General features: G+C 42.0%; 1 protein-coding gene across 1 annotated transcript in view; it reads left to right on the forward strand.

Annotated features, from left to right (window-relative positions):
- Window positions 1-3,278: 3,278 nt before the first annotated feature.
- EIF3A (eukaryotic translation initiation factor 3 subunit A) overlaps window positions 3,279-15,364 on the forward strand; it is a 43,884-nt gene continuing 31,798 nt past the window's right edge. The window contains exons 1-4 of the mRNA XM_066355899.1: window positions 3,279-3,497; window positions 12,488-12,678; window positions 12,834-12,970; window positions 13,364-13,527. Coding sequence (XP_066211996.1) covers window positions 3,449-3,497; window positions 12,488-12,678; window positions 12,834-12,970; window positions 13,364-13,527 — 541 coding nt within the window. The 5' untranslated portion in view covers window positions 3,279-3,448. The remainder of the gene's footprint in view (window positions 3,498-12,487; window positions 12,679-12,833; window positions 12,971-13,363; window positions 13,528-15,364) is intronic.

A 15,364-nucleotide genomic window follows, 5' to 3' on the forward strand; every position in this document is an offset into this window, starting at 1 on the left:
AACTCCCATATGTGCCTTGACCAGGCAAGCCCAGGGTTTTGAACCGGCAACCTCAGCATTTCCAGGTTGACGCTTTATCCACTGCGCCACCACAGGTCAGGCAGAGGAAGTGACATTTAATCTGAAGGCTGACATTAGAACAAGAAATGAGTGGTGGTGCCTTGGCAGGTTGGCTCAGTGGTAGAGTGTCAGCCCAGTGTGTGGAAATCCCAGGTTTGATTCCTAGCCAGGGCACACAGGAGAAGTGCCCATCTGCTTCTTTACTCTTCCCTCTCTCCTTTCTCTCTATCTCTCTCTTCCCCTCCTGCAGCAAAGGCTCCACTGGAGCAAAGTTGGCCTGGGCGCTGAGGACGGCTCCATGGCCTCTGCCTTAGGCACTAGAATGGCTCTGGCCACCACAGAGCGGTGCCCCAGATGGGCAGAGCACCACCCCTTAGTGGACATGCTGGGTGGATCCCGGTAGGGTTCATGCGGGAGTCTGTCTGTCTGCTTCTCTGCTTCTGGCTTCAGAAAAATACAAAAAAAAAAAAAAAATACAAAATGGGTGGTAGTGAAGAATGTTCCAAGTGGTTATGGCATGCTTCAGGCTGGAGATGGAACAGAGGGCTAAGGCACTGAAAGACATTGAGAGTGGTGAGAGGTGGGCCTGGAGAGACAATGGGGGCCAAGATGGGAGTGGTATCTCTGTCTCCCTGAAACTTCTGGCATGTCTTTGAAGACTTTCTCTCCCTAGGAAGCAAAGTCCAAGAAGGCAGGAACCACATCTGTCCTGTTCACTGTGGTGTGCCTGTAAGTGCTTACTTTCTGTGTCTTGCACATGGTGTGCACTTGATAATGGTTTTTTGGATGAGTGTATAATTGTGAACCTTAGTTTACCTCTCTGAAATTTATGTTCCTCAGTATAAATATCATCATTACAGCATTCTTGTAAACAAAATGATGAATGTGAGAACATTTTGTAAACTGCAAAACATAATACTTGTTTTAAAGCTGTAAGACATTATGTTGCAAGTATGTATAAAGTATTACCTCTGTTTTTTTTTTAAATGGTATCTTTTATTTATCATTTTTTTTTTTTTTTTTTTTTTTTAGAGAGGAGAGGGAGAGACAGAGAGAGAGAGAGAGGAGAGACAAAGAGAGAGAAGGAGGGGAGGAGCTGGAAGCATCAACTCCCATATGTGCCTTGACCAGGCAAGCCCAGGGTTTCTAACCGGCGACCTCAGCATTTCCAGGTCGATGCTTTATCCACTGCGCCACCACAGGTCAGGCTACCTCTGTTTTTTGAGAACCTTATTTACTCCACTTGTCAGAAAAAACCCCAAAACATTGTAGTAATTATCCAGTCACATGTAGTAAAATTAATAGGTCAATTTATCCTTGAAATTGACATTATCTTTTACTTATTCACAAATATGGTAATAGACCCTAAAAAATTTTACTTAATGCACTTAAATGACCGTTGGCTATTATGTTACCAAATGCTTCATATACTTCTAATAACTTGAAAGAGAAAAGGTAAAGAGATAGAAATGCTGGATTTCATTTTTTTAAATTTATTTATTTATTTATTCATTTTTAGAGAGGAGAGAGAGAGACAGAGAGGGAGAGAGAGGAGAGAAGGGGGGAGGAGCTGGAAGCGTCAACTCCCATATGCGCCTTGACCAAGCAAGCCCAGGGTTTCAAACCGGCGACCTCAGCATTTCCAGGTCGATGCTTTATCCACTGCGCCACCACAGGTCAGGCTGGATTTCATTTTACCTCCTGATTTTCTAGTGCTTGCCTTGTTTTAGGTTTACCAAATAATATTAATCAATGGTATCATGTTACCATTTTCATGGTAAGAATGTTGGAAAACTTCTGCTATTTAGGCCAGGTTTCCTTTTATTTTATTGTTTCATCTCTCTATGGTCTACTAGTTTTTTAACTACATCATTTAAAAGCTATATTTGCTCTTATGTTTAGCTCTTTAATTTTGACTTAATTATTATATACACAAACGAGTCTCTTGATCTTGCCCCATAAAACAGTCCCTATAGCTTCTTAGTACGTGTTGCTTAACCCTGTTTGGCTTAGTTGGTGGGGAATAAGCTCAGAAAGTTAGAATGGTTTATGCATTTAAAGGAAGAGCTCTCTGAATTTTAATTTTGAAATACTTTTTTAGAATTTGTGATTTGTCTGCCAGCATTTCCCAAGTTTTCTTTTACAGAGGTCAATTTAGTTAAATTGAAAAAAAAACCCCACCTCTTTGCTGAGGCAGAAAAAACGAGGGGAAATGCTTTTCGCGTACTGTGGTTTTCTCGTTCAGTAATGTAGTGCTCTTATGTATATTAATTCACATGTACCCTCTATTATTACAACTGTGTAATAAAGTTGTAACAATTTATTCCACCGCTGCTTTCTGAGCTTTTCTTCTGAACTCATCTTAATTTCATACGGAAGGCTTTAGTAATTAGATTTAGTTTAAATGGCTTTCAAATTCTAGGTATAAATAATGTTTGAAGATTAAGATTATTAATCAATAATAGACCACAGAGGGCCTATTTTCACGAGTGCTCGTTTTTCTTACGTTTGCGATGTGTGTGGAATATAAAGGCGACAACACTCCACGCACATTCAAATGTACAGGTATGTTCTGCTGGCGGGGTTTTGCCCTGTGCCAGGTTGCTCTGTCACCAGTCTGTCCCCATCTTTAAGGTCTCAGCTCAACACTCGCCTTGTCTGAGGGCTCCCACTCTTTAGGCAATCTGTCACCAACTTTTTAATTTTACTTAGATATAAAATAAGCTGGTTTGTTTGTTATCTACTGCGTTCCTCCTTGCTATGCTAGTCCGTGACGTGACAGGTCACCACTTTTGCTAGTGCTGAGCCACGTTGACCTAAATACACGCTCCACGCATTTCCGTTAAACGGATAAATTCCGCATTTTCTGGGTCCATTCCCTACGAATGGACCTGTCACTGTATGACTCCGCACAAATCATGGTAAAAATGAATCTGTGCAGACGCCTGTCTTCCAGCCAGACAGAAACAAGAACTCAAATCTCACCTTTCCCACCCCAAGTCTCGCTGGAGGAGCGAGGGGCCTGAGAAGACCCACCTCCCTAACGTCTAACCCGGGAGTTCCAAGGGGGCAACGAAGCGCGCGGATGACGCCGGCCGCCGCCACGTCAGCCACGCGCCTAAAGCCAGCGCGCCTGCGCGCGGGGGAAGGGCGGTGCGCACGCGGAGGACAGCCCCTACATCCGGGACCTGGGCGGCGGCAGCGGCGGCAGCGGCGGCGGCGCCGCGCGGAGGTCACGTGCCCCTCTCCTTTCCGTCTCTGGCTGGCTGGGCGCGGGCGACTGCTGGCGAGGCGCGTGGAGCCCCGCGCTGGTTCCCCTTCGTCCCGTCTCCCGGCCCGGGCCACTGAAGAGTTCACTGACGCCAGCTGAGAAGAGCCTGCCGCCAAGATGCCGGCCTATTTCCAGAGGCCGGAAAATGCGCTCAAACGCGCCAACGGTGAGTAGGAGATCGGGGCGCACGGGGTTGGGCGACCGAGGCCTCAGAGGTCGGGGGGCCGGGGCCTGCGACTCGCTGCCCCGCTGCCTGAACGCGGCCGGAGGGAGGCTCGTGTGCCTGTCCCCGCCGTCCCAGCCGGTGAGGCATGGTTTCCCTTCTCGCTCCAACCGACCGGAGAGTGGGAGGCGCGGAGCCGGGAATCGTCGCCCCGGAGGCCCTTGCTTTCCCCCCGCTGCCTTTCGGGGCGTCTTGGGGGCTGCTGGCCCGGAAGACTGGGCTGCCGGGACTGGAGCTGCTTCACGCTGCCTTCCCTCGCCTTGCTCTGCAGGCCGTGGGTCCTCCGTTTGCTTAGGCCCCGCGCCCCGGGCCGCCATCTGGGAGTGCCGAGGAGGAAGAAACATGGCTCCCTCCCGGGGACAATGCACGCGAGAGCCTCGACTCCACCTCCCGCCGAGGCCGGGAGCCGGGCAGTCCCACCGCCGCTCTCCCGCGGGCCCCTCCGCCCCCTGACCCGAGCGCGGGGCTTCGCTGGGTCAGGGTCCACTTACCCTTCCTCCAGCCGCTGTCTTTCCGCTTCGGGGACTCTGACCCGTTTAACCTATTTCCAGTAGTTTTCTGGCATTGATTATTGGCAGCCCCAAAGCCTTTTCGGAATCACAGGAAGTTGGAACAGAGTTAATACTATAAGGGAGCGACTTAAAAGTTTTCTCTGAAAGATAACGAAACTGAGGCCTGGGAGAGGGAGAGACAGAATGCTTTGCCAAAGGTCACTCCGGGAGTTAGTGGTTGAGCCAGGGGCTAAAACTGAGAGGTCCCTTGACTTGCAGATGAGTCGTGGGTTTTATTTTTATTTTTTTTTCGCCACAGCGCTGCTGCCTGCGATTCCTGTTTCCATATGTGTACTTAAGCCACGGGCCCTGTCGGGAAAACTTGTGCCTGTCCCGCTGTATTCAATAGACATTTATTACGTTGGCATTGGGGGCAGGGGGGTGCATATGTATTATTGCATATACATTTTTGAAATACATTTTGAAAACTTTCTTGTTTAGGTTTTTTTTTAGCCTAACAATTTGTGTTAGGGCGTCTGCTGCTCTTATTTTCACCCTTCTTTCACCCAAATAAGTTTTGGGTCTGATTCATGTTGTAGTGGACATGCCCTGCGTGTTACCGTATGTTTGTGGACCTTATTTTGTTAGCTGGTTTGAAAATTCCTCTTGCGAAAAGGTCAATGTCAGTCATTACATAAAATTGATTCTACTGATTGTCAGGGAGGGAGATGTGTTTGTCATTCGCTTATTAACTAAATAACAATTTTGGGGAGTTAACATTAAGTGGAATGTGGGCCATTCTGCAGTCTTTGGTGTAGAGTAATTGTTTAAAAACAAAGTTTTAAAAAAAGCCCTGCAACTTCAGATCTGATTATTTATTGTAACCAGCCATCTAATGATTAGAATAGGGGAGAACTTGAGATTTATAGAGAAGAAAATAGATAGAAATTTATTACTATGAAATAACAATAAACTGTAGCAAAGTGAGGAATTTTTAAAAAGTTTCAGACTTAGAATTCTATTCAATGACTTAAAATTACTCCTGGATTTGCTATTGTAGTTCTGTTTTACAGTCATTCGAATGATTTTACCAACAGTTCCCCCCCTGAATAGTTCTCCATGGCCTGAATAGTACACATTTGATGAGTTCGGGCTTTATTTCCTTCATTACAGCTTTCTTCTGAATCTCCATATGAACTTAATGTTTCAGTAACTTCACATTTTCTTTTTTTTTTTAATTTGTTAATTTTAGAGGAAAGGGGAGAGAGAAATGATTCATTGGTTGATTCTTGTATGTGCCCTGAGGGCAGATGGGACCCACAATCTTGGCATATTGAGAGGATGCTCCCAACTGAGCTGCCCAGCTGGGCAACATTTTCTAAGTTGGCATTGATTTGATTCTTGAAGGGGATGTTGGGGAAAGTATCTAAAATTAAAGTAGGCAAGATGAGAAGGGAATACTGCTGAGGGGGCGGGGGTTGGAATTTGTTTCTGTAACTTCAAGTTCTTTTCTTTATTTTTATTGATTTTAGAAAGAGGGAGAGACAGGAACATCAACCTGTTCCTGTATGTGCCCTGGCTGGGGATTCAACCAGCAACCTCTGCTCTTTAGGACTGTGCTTTAGCCAACCTAGCTATCTGGCCAGGATTGTTTCTGTAATTCTTTTATCCTTTTATTTTTTAATTTTATCTATTGATTTTAGAGAGAGGGGAATGGGGAGAGAGAAAGAGAGAGAGACAGGAATATTGCTCTGTTCCTGTATGTGCCCTGACCAGGGACAGAACCAGCAACCTCTGTGCTTTGGAGCAACACTAACTATAGCTAGCCCAGCTATCCAGCCAGGGTGACTCTTTCTGTAATTTTTTTTAAGACTTCTGACTCCTTGTTGCAGCCCTTTTAATCTGTAGAATGAGTCGTTCTGAAATAGAGATGAAATGCCTTACCATGCATGTAGTAATTTCTGTACCTGTGATCTAGTGAATAAGAGATCTCTTCACAAAGTGTCAAGGTGAGCAGAATGTGAATGGCATGTAGTAGTGCTTATAAAACTAAAGGTGGTGATGAAAGCACATTTTATTCAATGGAAATAATTAATTTTGTCTGTTTTATCTGTAACATTTGGGATCTCAAACACATTTAGACCTGTCATTGCATTATTTCAATTAAATGTGAGTAAATTTAAGTAGAATAGTCCTTTAAGTCACCTTGAGTCTGTGTATCAGAGCAATGTTTTTGGAAATAACTATAGTAATTATTCAGGGAGAGCTTGGCCCAGCAGTTAACAGGCAAAAAATTCATACTGTGGCATCACTTGGAAAAAACTTTTTTCTCAGATTGTATTAGTAGTACCAAATTAGTTTCTCCTGACCATGTAATAGCTCTTTAAATTAAACTATCTCAAGGATTTAAAAATGAAGTTGTTTTAAATCCACAAATTATGTAACATTATAGCTCATAAACTCCTTTACTTAGTCTTTATGCACAAATGAACTAGTAAGATTGGGGGGCTTGCCTACACTTTTTCTTTATAGATACATAGTTTCAATTTCTGAAAGGTAAACTCAATGCCCACTTCCTGCTAATACAGTTATTTAAAATTATTTAAACATTTATTTATTTGTTTATTTTTGTGTGTGGCAGAGACAGAGAGAGTCAGAGAGAGGAACAGATAGGGACAGACAGACAGGAAGGGAGAGAGATGAGAAACATCAATTCATTGCGGCTCCTTAGTTGTTTATTGATTGATTTCTCATATGTGCATTGACCAGGGGGCTCCAGCAGACCTAGTGACCCCTTGCTCGAGCCAGCGACCTTGAGCTCAAGTTGGTGAGCCTTGCTCAAACCAGATGAGCCCTCGCTCAAGCTGGTGACCTCGGGGTCTCGAACCTGGGTCCTCTACATCCTAGTCCGATGCTCTATCCACTGCGCCACCGCCTGGTCAGGCTGCTAATACAGTTTATAATTCCAGATTTAAATTTTTATTTCAAGAATATTAATCTGGAAAGGAACATTCTCATTGCAATAGAGCTTTGAGTGTGTGACAGTTCTTTCTAGCCTCAATCCCCCCCCCAATTAAATAATTCAGAGGAACTAAATTCACCTTGTATATATTAAAGATACCAAGAATTATTGTGAGAAAACTGTTTCCATTCAAGTTTTTTCTTTTAAAAACAGCCTTACCTGGTATCCTCCCTCCCTCCCTCCCTCCCTCCCTCCCTCCCTCCCTCCCTCCCTCCCTCCCTCCCTCCCTCCCTCCCGTGTTGAGGTGTTCACTATTTAAAAAAATATTTTTTATTGACTATTTTTGGTGATGTTGGTTAATAAAATTATATTTTTAGGTGTACAATTCTATAATACATCATATGTATATTGTATAGTCACCACCCCAGGTCAGGTCTCCTTCCATCGTCATTTATGTGTTTGTCCTTTTGAAGTTATTAATGCATTTGCTTTGGCTTGTTTGAACCTATTTCAGAGTTGAAAATATGGTGTGGGATTTGGAATCATAAATTTTGATTGGCTGGCTGTTTAGGAAGTGAAAAATACTTTTAATTCTATTCTTAAACAGCACTTTTTTTAGAGAAGGGGACAGATAGGAAGGGAGAGAGGTGGGAAGCGTGAACTCATAGCTTGGACACTTTAGTTCGTTGATTGCTTTCTCATATGTGCCTTGACTGGGAGACTCCAGCTGAGCAAGTGACCTTGAGTTCAAGCCATCGACTGTGGGGTCATGTCTATGATCCCACACACAAGCCAGTAACCTCAGACTTTCAAACCTGGATCCCATGTCGACACTATCCACCGTGCCACTACCTGGTCAGACCCTAAACAAGACTTTTTGCTTTTTAGAATGACATGAAATAAAAAGAAAACCACATTTTCCAATTTGAAAATCAAAGATTGGGAAAGTGAATTATTTTTAGACAGTTTAGTATATGGACCCCATCTTGGCAAGCTCTCAATTCTAACTCTTTATCTAAATATGTTCTAAGATGTTGACAATACTTACATACAGTAGTATAAGATTTTAATCTTCAATGTGGCCCTGGCTGGTTGGCTCTGTGGTAGAGCATCCACCCAATGTGTGGAAGCCCTGGGTTTGATTCTTGGTCGGCACACAGGAGAAGCACCTACCTGCTTCTCCCCCTCTCGCCCCCTTCCCCCTCACTTCCTCTCCTGCAGCCATGGTTTGATTGGAGCAAATTGGCCCTAGGCGCTGAGAATGGCTCCATGGCCTTGGCCTCAAGTGCTAAGAAGAGCTTTGTTGCTGAGCAATGGAGCAATGCCCAGAAGGGGTCTTACCCAGTGGATCCCACCCGGGGTGCATGTGGGAGTCTCTTTCTCCCCTCTTCTCACTGAGTAAAATAAAAAGAAAGCATCAATGTAAGATTGAGAATTGGATATAATATGTTATTTCAGTGATGCACTTGTGATATCCTCAATATAAAGGATACATTTAACTAAAAACATTTGCTCCCTAATTTTTGGTTAATGATTTTTTTAAAATAGCTGTTGAAAAAAATCTAAAGTACTGTTGGTAAGTAATCTTGTATGCATGCTCCAGAAATAAGATATAGTAGGTAGGTCCATCCTTAAAACAGGAAAGGTTTATTATTCCAACAAAGTAGCTAGTTGTATTACATCTGTTTTATTTTATTAGGGTTTTTTTTTGGGGGGGAGCTTAATAAAATTGACTACTGAAAATGGACTTTTGTAATGGCAAGATTAATACTGAGCCTATTAACTTGAAGTATTGAAGAGAGTTTTAAATCATTTACATGTGAGTCATGATTTGCTATGATAGGGGATGAAGTAGGATATTGTGTAAAGAAACTTTCAGTATGTTTTGTGATTTATCCTTTTGTAAGCTTTTAAAGATTCTAGAGAGTTAGAATATTTGTAACTTTCCTGGGGGAAGGAATGTTCACAGTCAACATTCCTAAAAGATGTGATAGCTGGAAGAAACAATATTAGAGCATTACTAAATCTGTAGATTTAGTAAAACTCCCAAATAGGGGACCTTTTTGTCTATTATTTACCTAGCACAGAATTGCTTGGTAAATAATGTTATGTACATTGTTAGTGTGCTTTGTTTAACTCTTTTGTTTGTTTGTTTGTTTTTTCCTGAAGTTGGAAATGGGGAGGCAGACAGACTCCCGCATGCGCCTGGGATCCATCCGGCATGCCTACCAGGGGGCGATGTTCTGCCCATCTGGGGCATTACTCTGCCGCAATCAGAGCCATTCCAGCGCCTGAGGCAGAGGCCCCAGAGCCATACTCAGTGCCCGGGCAAACTTTGCTCCAATGGAGCCTTGGCTGCAGGAGGGGAAGAGAGAGACAGAGAGGAAGGAGAGGGGGAGGGGTGGAGAAGCAGATGGGTGCTTCTCCTGTGTGTCCTGACTGGGAATAGAACGTGGGACATCCTGCCCCCTCCTGCCCCCTTCCCTTTCTTCCCCCTCCTCACCAGCAGCCATGGCTCAGTTGGTTTGAACTATTTGGAACTAGTTGACCCTGGGCGTTGAGGATGACTCAGTGGAGCCCCAACCTCAGGTGCTATAAATGGCTTAGTTGTCAAACAATGGCCCAAGATGGGCAGAGCTTTGCCTTTAGGAGTCTTTCTGGGTGGATCCTGGTGGGGGAGGATGCAAGAGTCTGGTCTCTGTCTCCCCTTCTCTCACTTAGAAAAAACACAAAGACAGTTTTTATAGTGTAAATTAGTGTTTTAGTTTTCCCAAGTTTTTTTTCAAATGTTCAATAAAAAGTTTCTATGAAATAAGGCAATTGCCTGGCCTGTGGTGGTGCAGTGGATAAAGCGTCGACCTAGAACGCTGAGGTCGCCGGTTCAAAACCCTGGGCTTGCCTGGTCAAGGCACATATGGGAGTTGATGCTTCCTGCTCCTCCCTTCCCCTTCTCTTTCTCTCTCTCACTCTCTCCTCTCTAAAGATTAAAAAAAAAAAAATTAAAAAAAAAAAAAAGAAATAAGGCAATAATTGAATGTTAAGGTGAACATACCAGATGACAAGTTAAATAACCTTTCCAAATAAGATAAATTTCAAAGTTAGAAATAATGTGATAGAGGAGCCTTTGCTTTTGATCGATTTTTATTTTATTTTACTTAAAAAAATTTTTTTTTGTGTGTGTGTTTTTCTGAAAAGAGAAGTAGGGAGGCAGAGAGATAAGACTCCTGCATGCGCCCCACCAGGATCCACCCGGTATGCCCACCAGGGGGCGATGCTCTGCCCATCTGGGGCACTGCTCCATTGCAACCAGAGCCATTCTAGTGCCTGAGGCGAAGGCCATGGAGCCATCCTCAGCACCCAGGCTAACTTTGCTCCAGTGGAGCCTTGGCTGCAGGAGGGGAAGAGAGAAATAGAGGGAAAGGAGAGGGGTATAGGTGAGGAAGCAGATGGGCGCTTCTCCTGTGTGCCCTGGCTGGGAATCGAACCCAGGACGTCCACATGCCGGGCTGCTGAGCCAACTGGCCATGGCCTTGACTGAATTTTAAAATGAGCAATATACCAGTACATAAAACCAGAGATTAGAACTGGATTTTCAAATATTGCCCCATATATCATAGAATGTCTTCAGGTTTAGGTGGCAGTAAATTCAAGAGTATAAGTTTCTTTGCTGTATATTCTAAAAATTTCTTTCCCAGTTTTTAAAACTGAACTTTGAATTTGAGAAGTTTTAGGTTTGCAGAATTATTGCAATAATAATAATACAGAGTTCTGTAGACACTACTCATATTTTTCCCTCTTAATATTTCACATCAGTGTAATGGTACATTTGTCACAACTAATGAATAGATACTGTTCCATTATTATTAATCAAAGGCCATACTTTGTTTAGATTTCCTTAGTTTTCTCTAATGTTGTATTTCAGGATTTCATTCAGGGTGCATCACATTCAGTTGTCCAGTGATTTAGGCTCCTTGATTGTGATAGTTTTTTATACTTTTCCTTGTTGATGACCTTGATAGTTTTGAGGGATACTAGTCTGGTATTTTACAGAATGTCCTTCATTTGGGATTTGTCTTAATATTTCCTCATGTTTTGACTGGGATAAGTGGAGAGATAACTGTGCTTATGTGTTGGAAGATTCAATTTTGTTAAGTTGTTTGTTCTTCCAAATGTGATATATTTATAGAATATCCCAATTGAAAATCCCATTGATCTATTTTATAGATATCTACAAACTAATTCTGAAGTTTATTTGGAATGCAGAAGGTCTAGTATAGTCAACACAATGTTGAAGAACATCATCAGAATGCTCACATTACCTGGTTTCAAGACTACTGTGAGTTTCTTTACAGAAATTAAGACAGCGAGGTATTGGCAAAAGACTAGACACAGATCAATAGAGAGTCCAGAAATAGACTGACATAAATAGTCAATTGCAGTTGGTCTTAAAGGCAATCTAATGTATTTTTCTGCCTCAAGTCTTAGCATGAACTTGTAAAAATTACATCAGCCAGAGCACTGGTGACTAAAGTCATACTTTTCTGTATTTTTTTTTCTTCATGACTTTTAGTTTCTGGAACTTCAAAATCACTTAGATATGTTTGGTACAGAGGAATTGAATGAAATCTATCATACTTTACCTGCAGGCCATATATTGAGAAAGTACCAGGTTTTCATAGTTTTTTTTTTTTTTTTTTTTTGCATTTTTCTGAAGCTGGAAATGGGGAAAGACAGTCAGACAGACTCCCGCATGCGCCCGACCGGGATCCACCCGGCACGCCCACCAGGGGCTACGCTCTGCCCACCAGGGGGCGATGCTCTGCCCCTCCGGGGCGTCGCTCTGCCGCTACAAGAGCCACTCTAGCGCCTGGGGCAGAGGCCAAGGAGCCATCCCCAGCGCCCGGGCCATCTTTGCTCCAATGGAGCCTTGGCTGTGGGAGGGAAAGAGAGAGACAGAGAGGAAGGGGGGGGGGTGGAGAAGCAAATGGGCGCTTCTCCTATGTGCCCTGGCTGAGAATCGAACCCAGGTCCCCCGCATGCCAGGCCAACGCTCCACCGCTGAGCCAACTGGCCAGTGCCAGGTTTTCATAGTTTTACCTGGGATAATTTTGGCGTAGCTTTAGAAATAAAAAATAGCCTGACCTGTGGTGGCGCAGTGGATAAAGCGTCGACCTGGAAGTGCTGAGGTCTCTGGTTTGAAATCCTGGGCTTGCCTGGTCAAGGCACATATGGGAATTGATGCTTCCAGCTCCTCCCCACCTTCTCTCTCTGTCTCTCTATCCTCTCTCTCCCTCTCTGTCTCTCTCTCTCCCTTTCTCTCTCCTCTCTAAAATGAATAAATAAAAAATTAAAAAAAAAATAAATGTGACCTAAAAAGAGATGGTAATGAGTTCAGAAATTAAAACAGCCAAGTTAAAAGGTAAGATTTAGACTTGTATAGTATGTATAACTAATTTTAATTCTCCTCATTACTTTTCCAGAATTTCTTGAGGTTGGCAAAAAGCAACCTGCTTTGGACGTTCTTTATGATGTTATGAAAAGTAAAAAACATAGAACATGGCAGAAAATACACGAGCCAATCATGTTGAAATACTTGGAACTTTGCGTGGATCTTCGCAAGAGCCATTTGGCTAAAGAAGGTTTATATCAGTATAAGAACATTTGTCAACAGGTATGAACAGAACTGGATTTAATATTTTTGATAAGTGCTTTAAATAATTTTGAGTTTACCTTTCAAAGTTAGTATACGTTATATCATAAAATTTGCTTCTAAAATATTTTTTGGTTTGTTGGGGAAAGTGTTTTCAGTTCTGTTTTTGTTGTTAGGTGAATATCAAATCTCTAGAGGATGTTGTTAGAGCATATCTGAAATTGGCAGAGGAAAAAACTGAAGCCGCGAAAGAAGAATCCCAGCAGATGGTCTTGGACATAGAAGACCTGGATAATATTCAAACTCCTGAGAGGTCTGTGGGTTTAAACTGCTGATGATTTATTCTCACTGTTTTTCTTTACACGTGTCTTTATCTTTATTTGAAGTAGGTATTTATTAGAAAGACTGCTTACCTTTGAAGTTTTAAAAGTATAGTAATGGAAAAAATCATGTGTTACTCAAAATTTGGCAGAGGAAAACTATAACCCTCAGGTAGGTGGATGTATACTAACTTAAATGATTGTTCTGTGGATTGGGAATTCAAGTACTTGGACACTGAGTGTGACAGCTTTACACTGTGTCCAAAGTTGTAGGAAGAATTTGCACTATTTTATAATGATCATTGTTGGTTTTGGTGTTTTCAGTCATATGGCAAAGTAGGAAACCATGTCTAAAAGTGTTTTCAACACTTTTTATGTTTTTGTAGTGTTCTCCTAAGTGCTGTAAGTGGTGAAGACACCCAGGATCGTACTGACAGGTTACTTTTAACTCCATGGGTTAAGTTCCTGTGGGAATCATACAGACAGTGTTTGGACCTTCTTCGAAACAATTCTAGAGTAGAACGTCTCTACCATGATATTGCCCAACAAGGTAAAACAAAAACTGATTTGAAAAGTTGACTTAAGACTAGATTTTGCAGAAGATTAACTGTTAATGTTAACCTCCTTTTCTCTGTAGTACTTATTTTACATAGTTTTTATCCTTATTGAAAGATTAGCATTCATTTGAATACTAAATAAGTTGACTATAAGAAATTTGTTTTACTATCTAATGTAATTCTATATGAGATGTATGTATTCTGTTGATGGCTGGAAGACCTTTTTAAGTCATTCTGGAAGGGGGAGAGATGAGAAGCACCAACTCCTAGTACTACATATACTTTAAATCTGAAGAATGTGTTGTTTATTTTTCTAACCTTGTCTCTTTCCCTCACTGTCACTTGCCTTACTGTTAAAGCAGCCTTTTAACTATCATATATGTGACTGGGATAGTGTGACTATTGAGTATATGCTTTGGCTTATACTGCCATATTTTTACTATGGGGATGATTGGCATTTGTCTATTCAAGTTCTAAGTGACTTTGATTATGAACGGTTTACTGGGAATATTAGAACTTGTGTTCTGTTCTGCTTATGTGGTTAGCATATATGAATTTTCAGTTAATACAAATAGCTTGAGACTTTTTATCTATTGGTATAAATATTAACTTGAAGTTAAACTGCATTCTGTTTTAGGACTGTTGAAATAGGAATACTGTGTTTTTTTAGAGGACGGCAGGAGAATTCCCCTCAAATTATTCTAATGTACATATGACAGTAGAAAATTACTACTTTAATTATTACTTTAAAGTTACTAATAATTAAATGCCAATTTATTGACAAATGATTAGAATCTTAATATTTAATGACAGCAAGTAGTTCATGTGCATATCTATGTACATAGTTGAAATCAGATGACCTTAAGCCTCTATTTTGCACAGTCTTAGGACAAAAGCTTGCTGTCTGTTTATTTGACCCTTGAACAAAATGGAGGTTAGAGGAGTCAGCCCCTCCATGCAGTTGAAAATCTGTAGAACATTTGAACCCCCAAAAACATAACTACTAGTAGCCTACTGTTGACTAGAAGTCTTACCAATAACATAGTCAGCACATATTTTGTATAAGTAGGCATTATATACTGAATTCTTACACTGAAGTAAGTCTGAGTAAAGAAAATGTTAAGAAAATTGAGCCTGGCCTGTGGCGGCACAGCAGATAGTGGGTCGAGCTGGAATGCTGAGGTCGCCAGTTTGAATCCTTGGGCTTGCCTGGTCAAGCCACATACAACAAGCAATCAATGAACAACTAAAGTGAAACAACTATGAGTCACTACTTCTCTCCCCCCGCCCTCTCTCCCCTCTCTCTGTAAATTCAATAAATAAAATCTTTTAAAAAAATTGTAAGCAAGAGAAAATAAATTTACAGTACTTACTGGAAAAAAACCTGTGTATAAGTGAACCTGCATGATTCAGACCTACCTGCACTTAAGGGTTATCTGTATTTCAGGCCAGAATTTTGTTTGTTCTTTATGAGTTTGAAATAAGTGTTTTAAAGGTAAGTCCCCTTTAGACGTAAATTTCTTTATTTTTATTTATTTATTTACTTTTATAGAGACAGAGAGTCACTCAGAGAAAGGGATAGACGGACAGACAGACAGGAACGGAGAGATGAGAAGCATCAATCAATCATTAGTTTCTCATTGTGCATTGCAACACCTTAATTGTTCATTGATTGCTTTCTCATACGTGCCTTGACCGCAGGCCTTCAGCAGACCGAGTAACTCCTTGCTCGAGCCAGCGACCTTGGGCTCAAGGTGGTGAGCTTTTGCTCAAACCAGATGAGCCTGCACTCAAGCTGGTGACCTTGGGGTCTCGAACCTGGGTCCTCGG

Source organism: Saccopteryx leptura, chromosome 13 (assembly GCF_036850995.1).
Source record: "Saccopteryx leptura isolate mSacLep1 chromosome 13, mSacLep1_pri_phased_curated, whole genome shotgun sequence".
Lineage (NCBI taxonomy): Eukaryota > Metazoa > Chordata > Mammalia > Chiroptera > Emballonuridae > Saccopteryx > Saccopteryx leptura.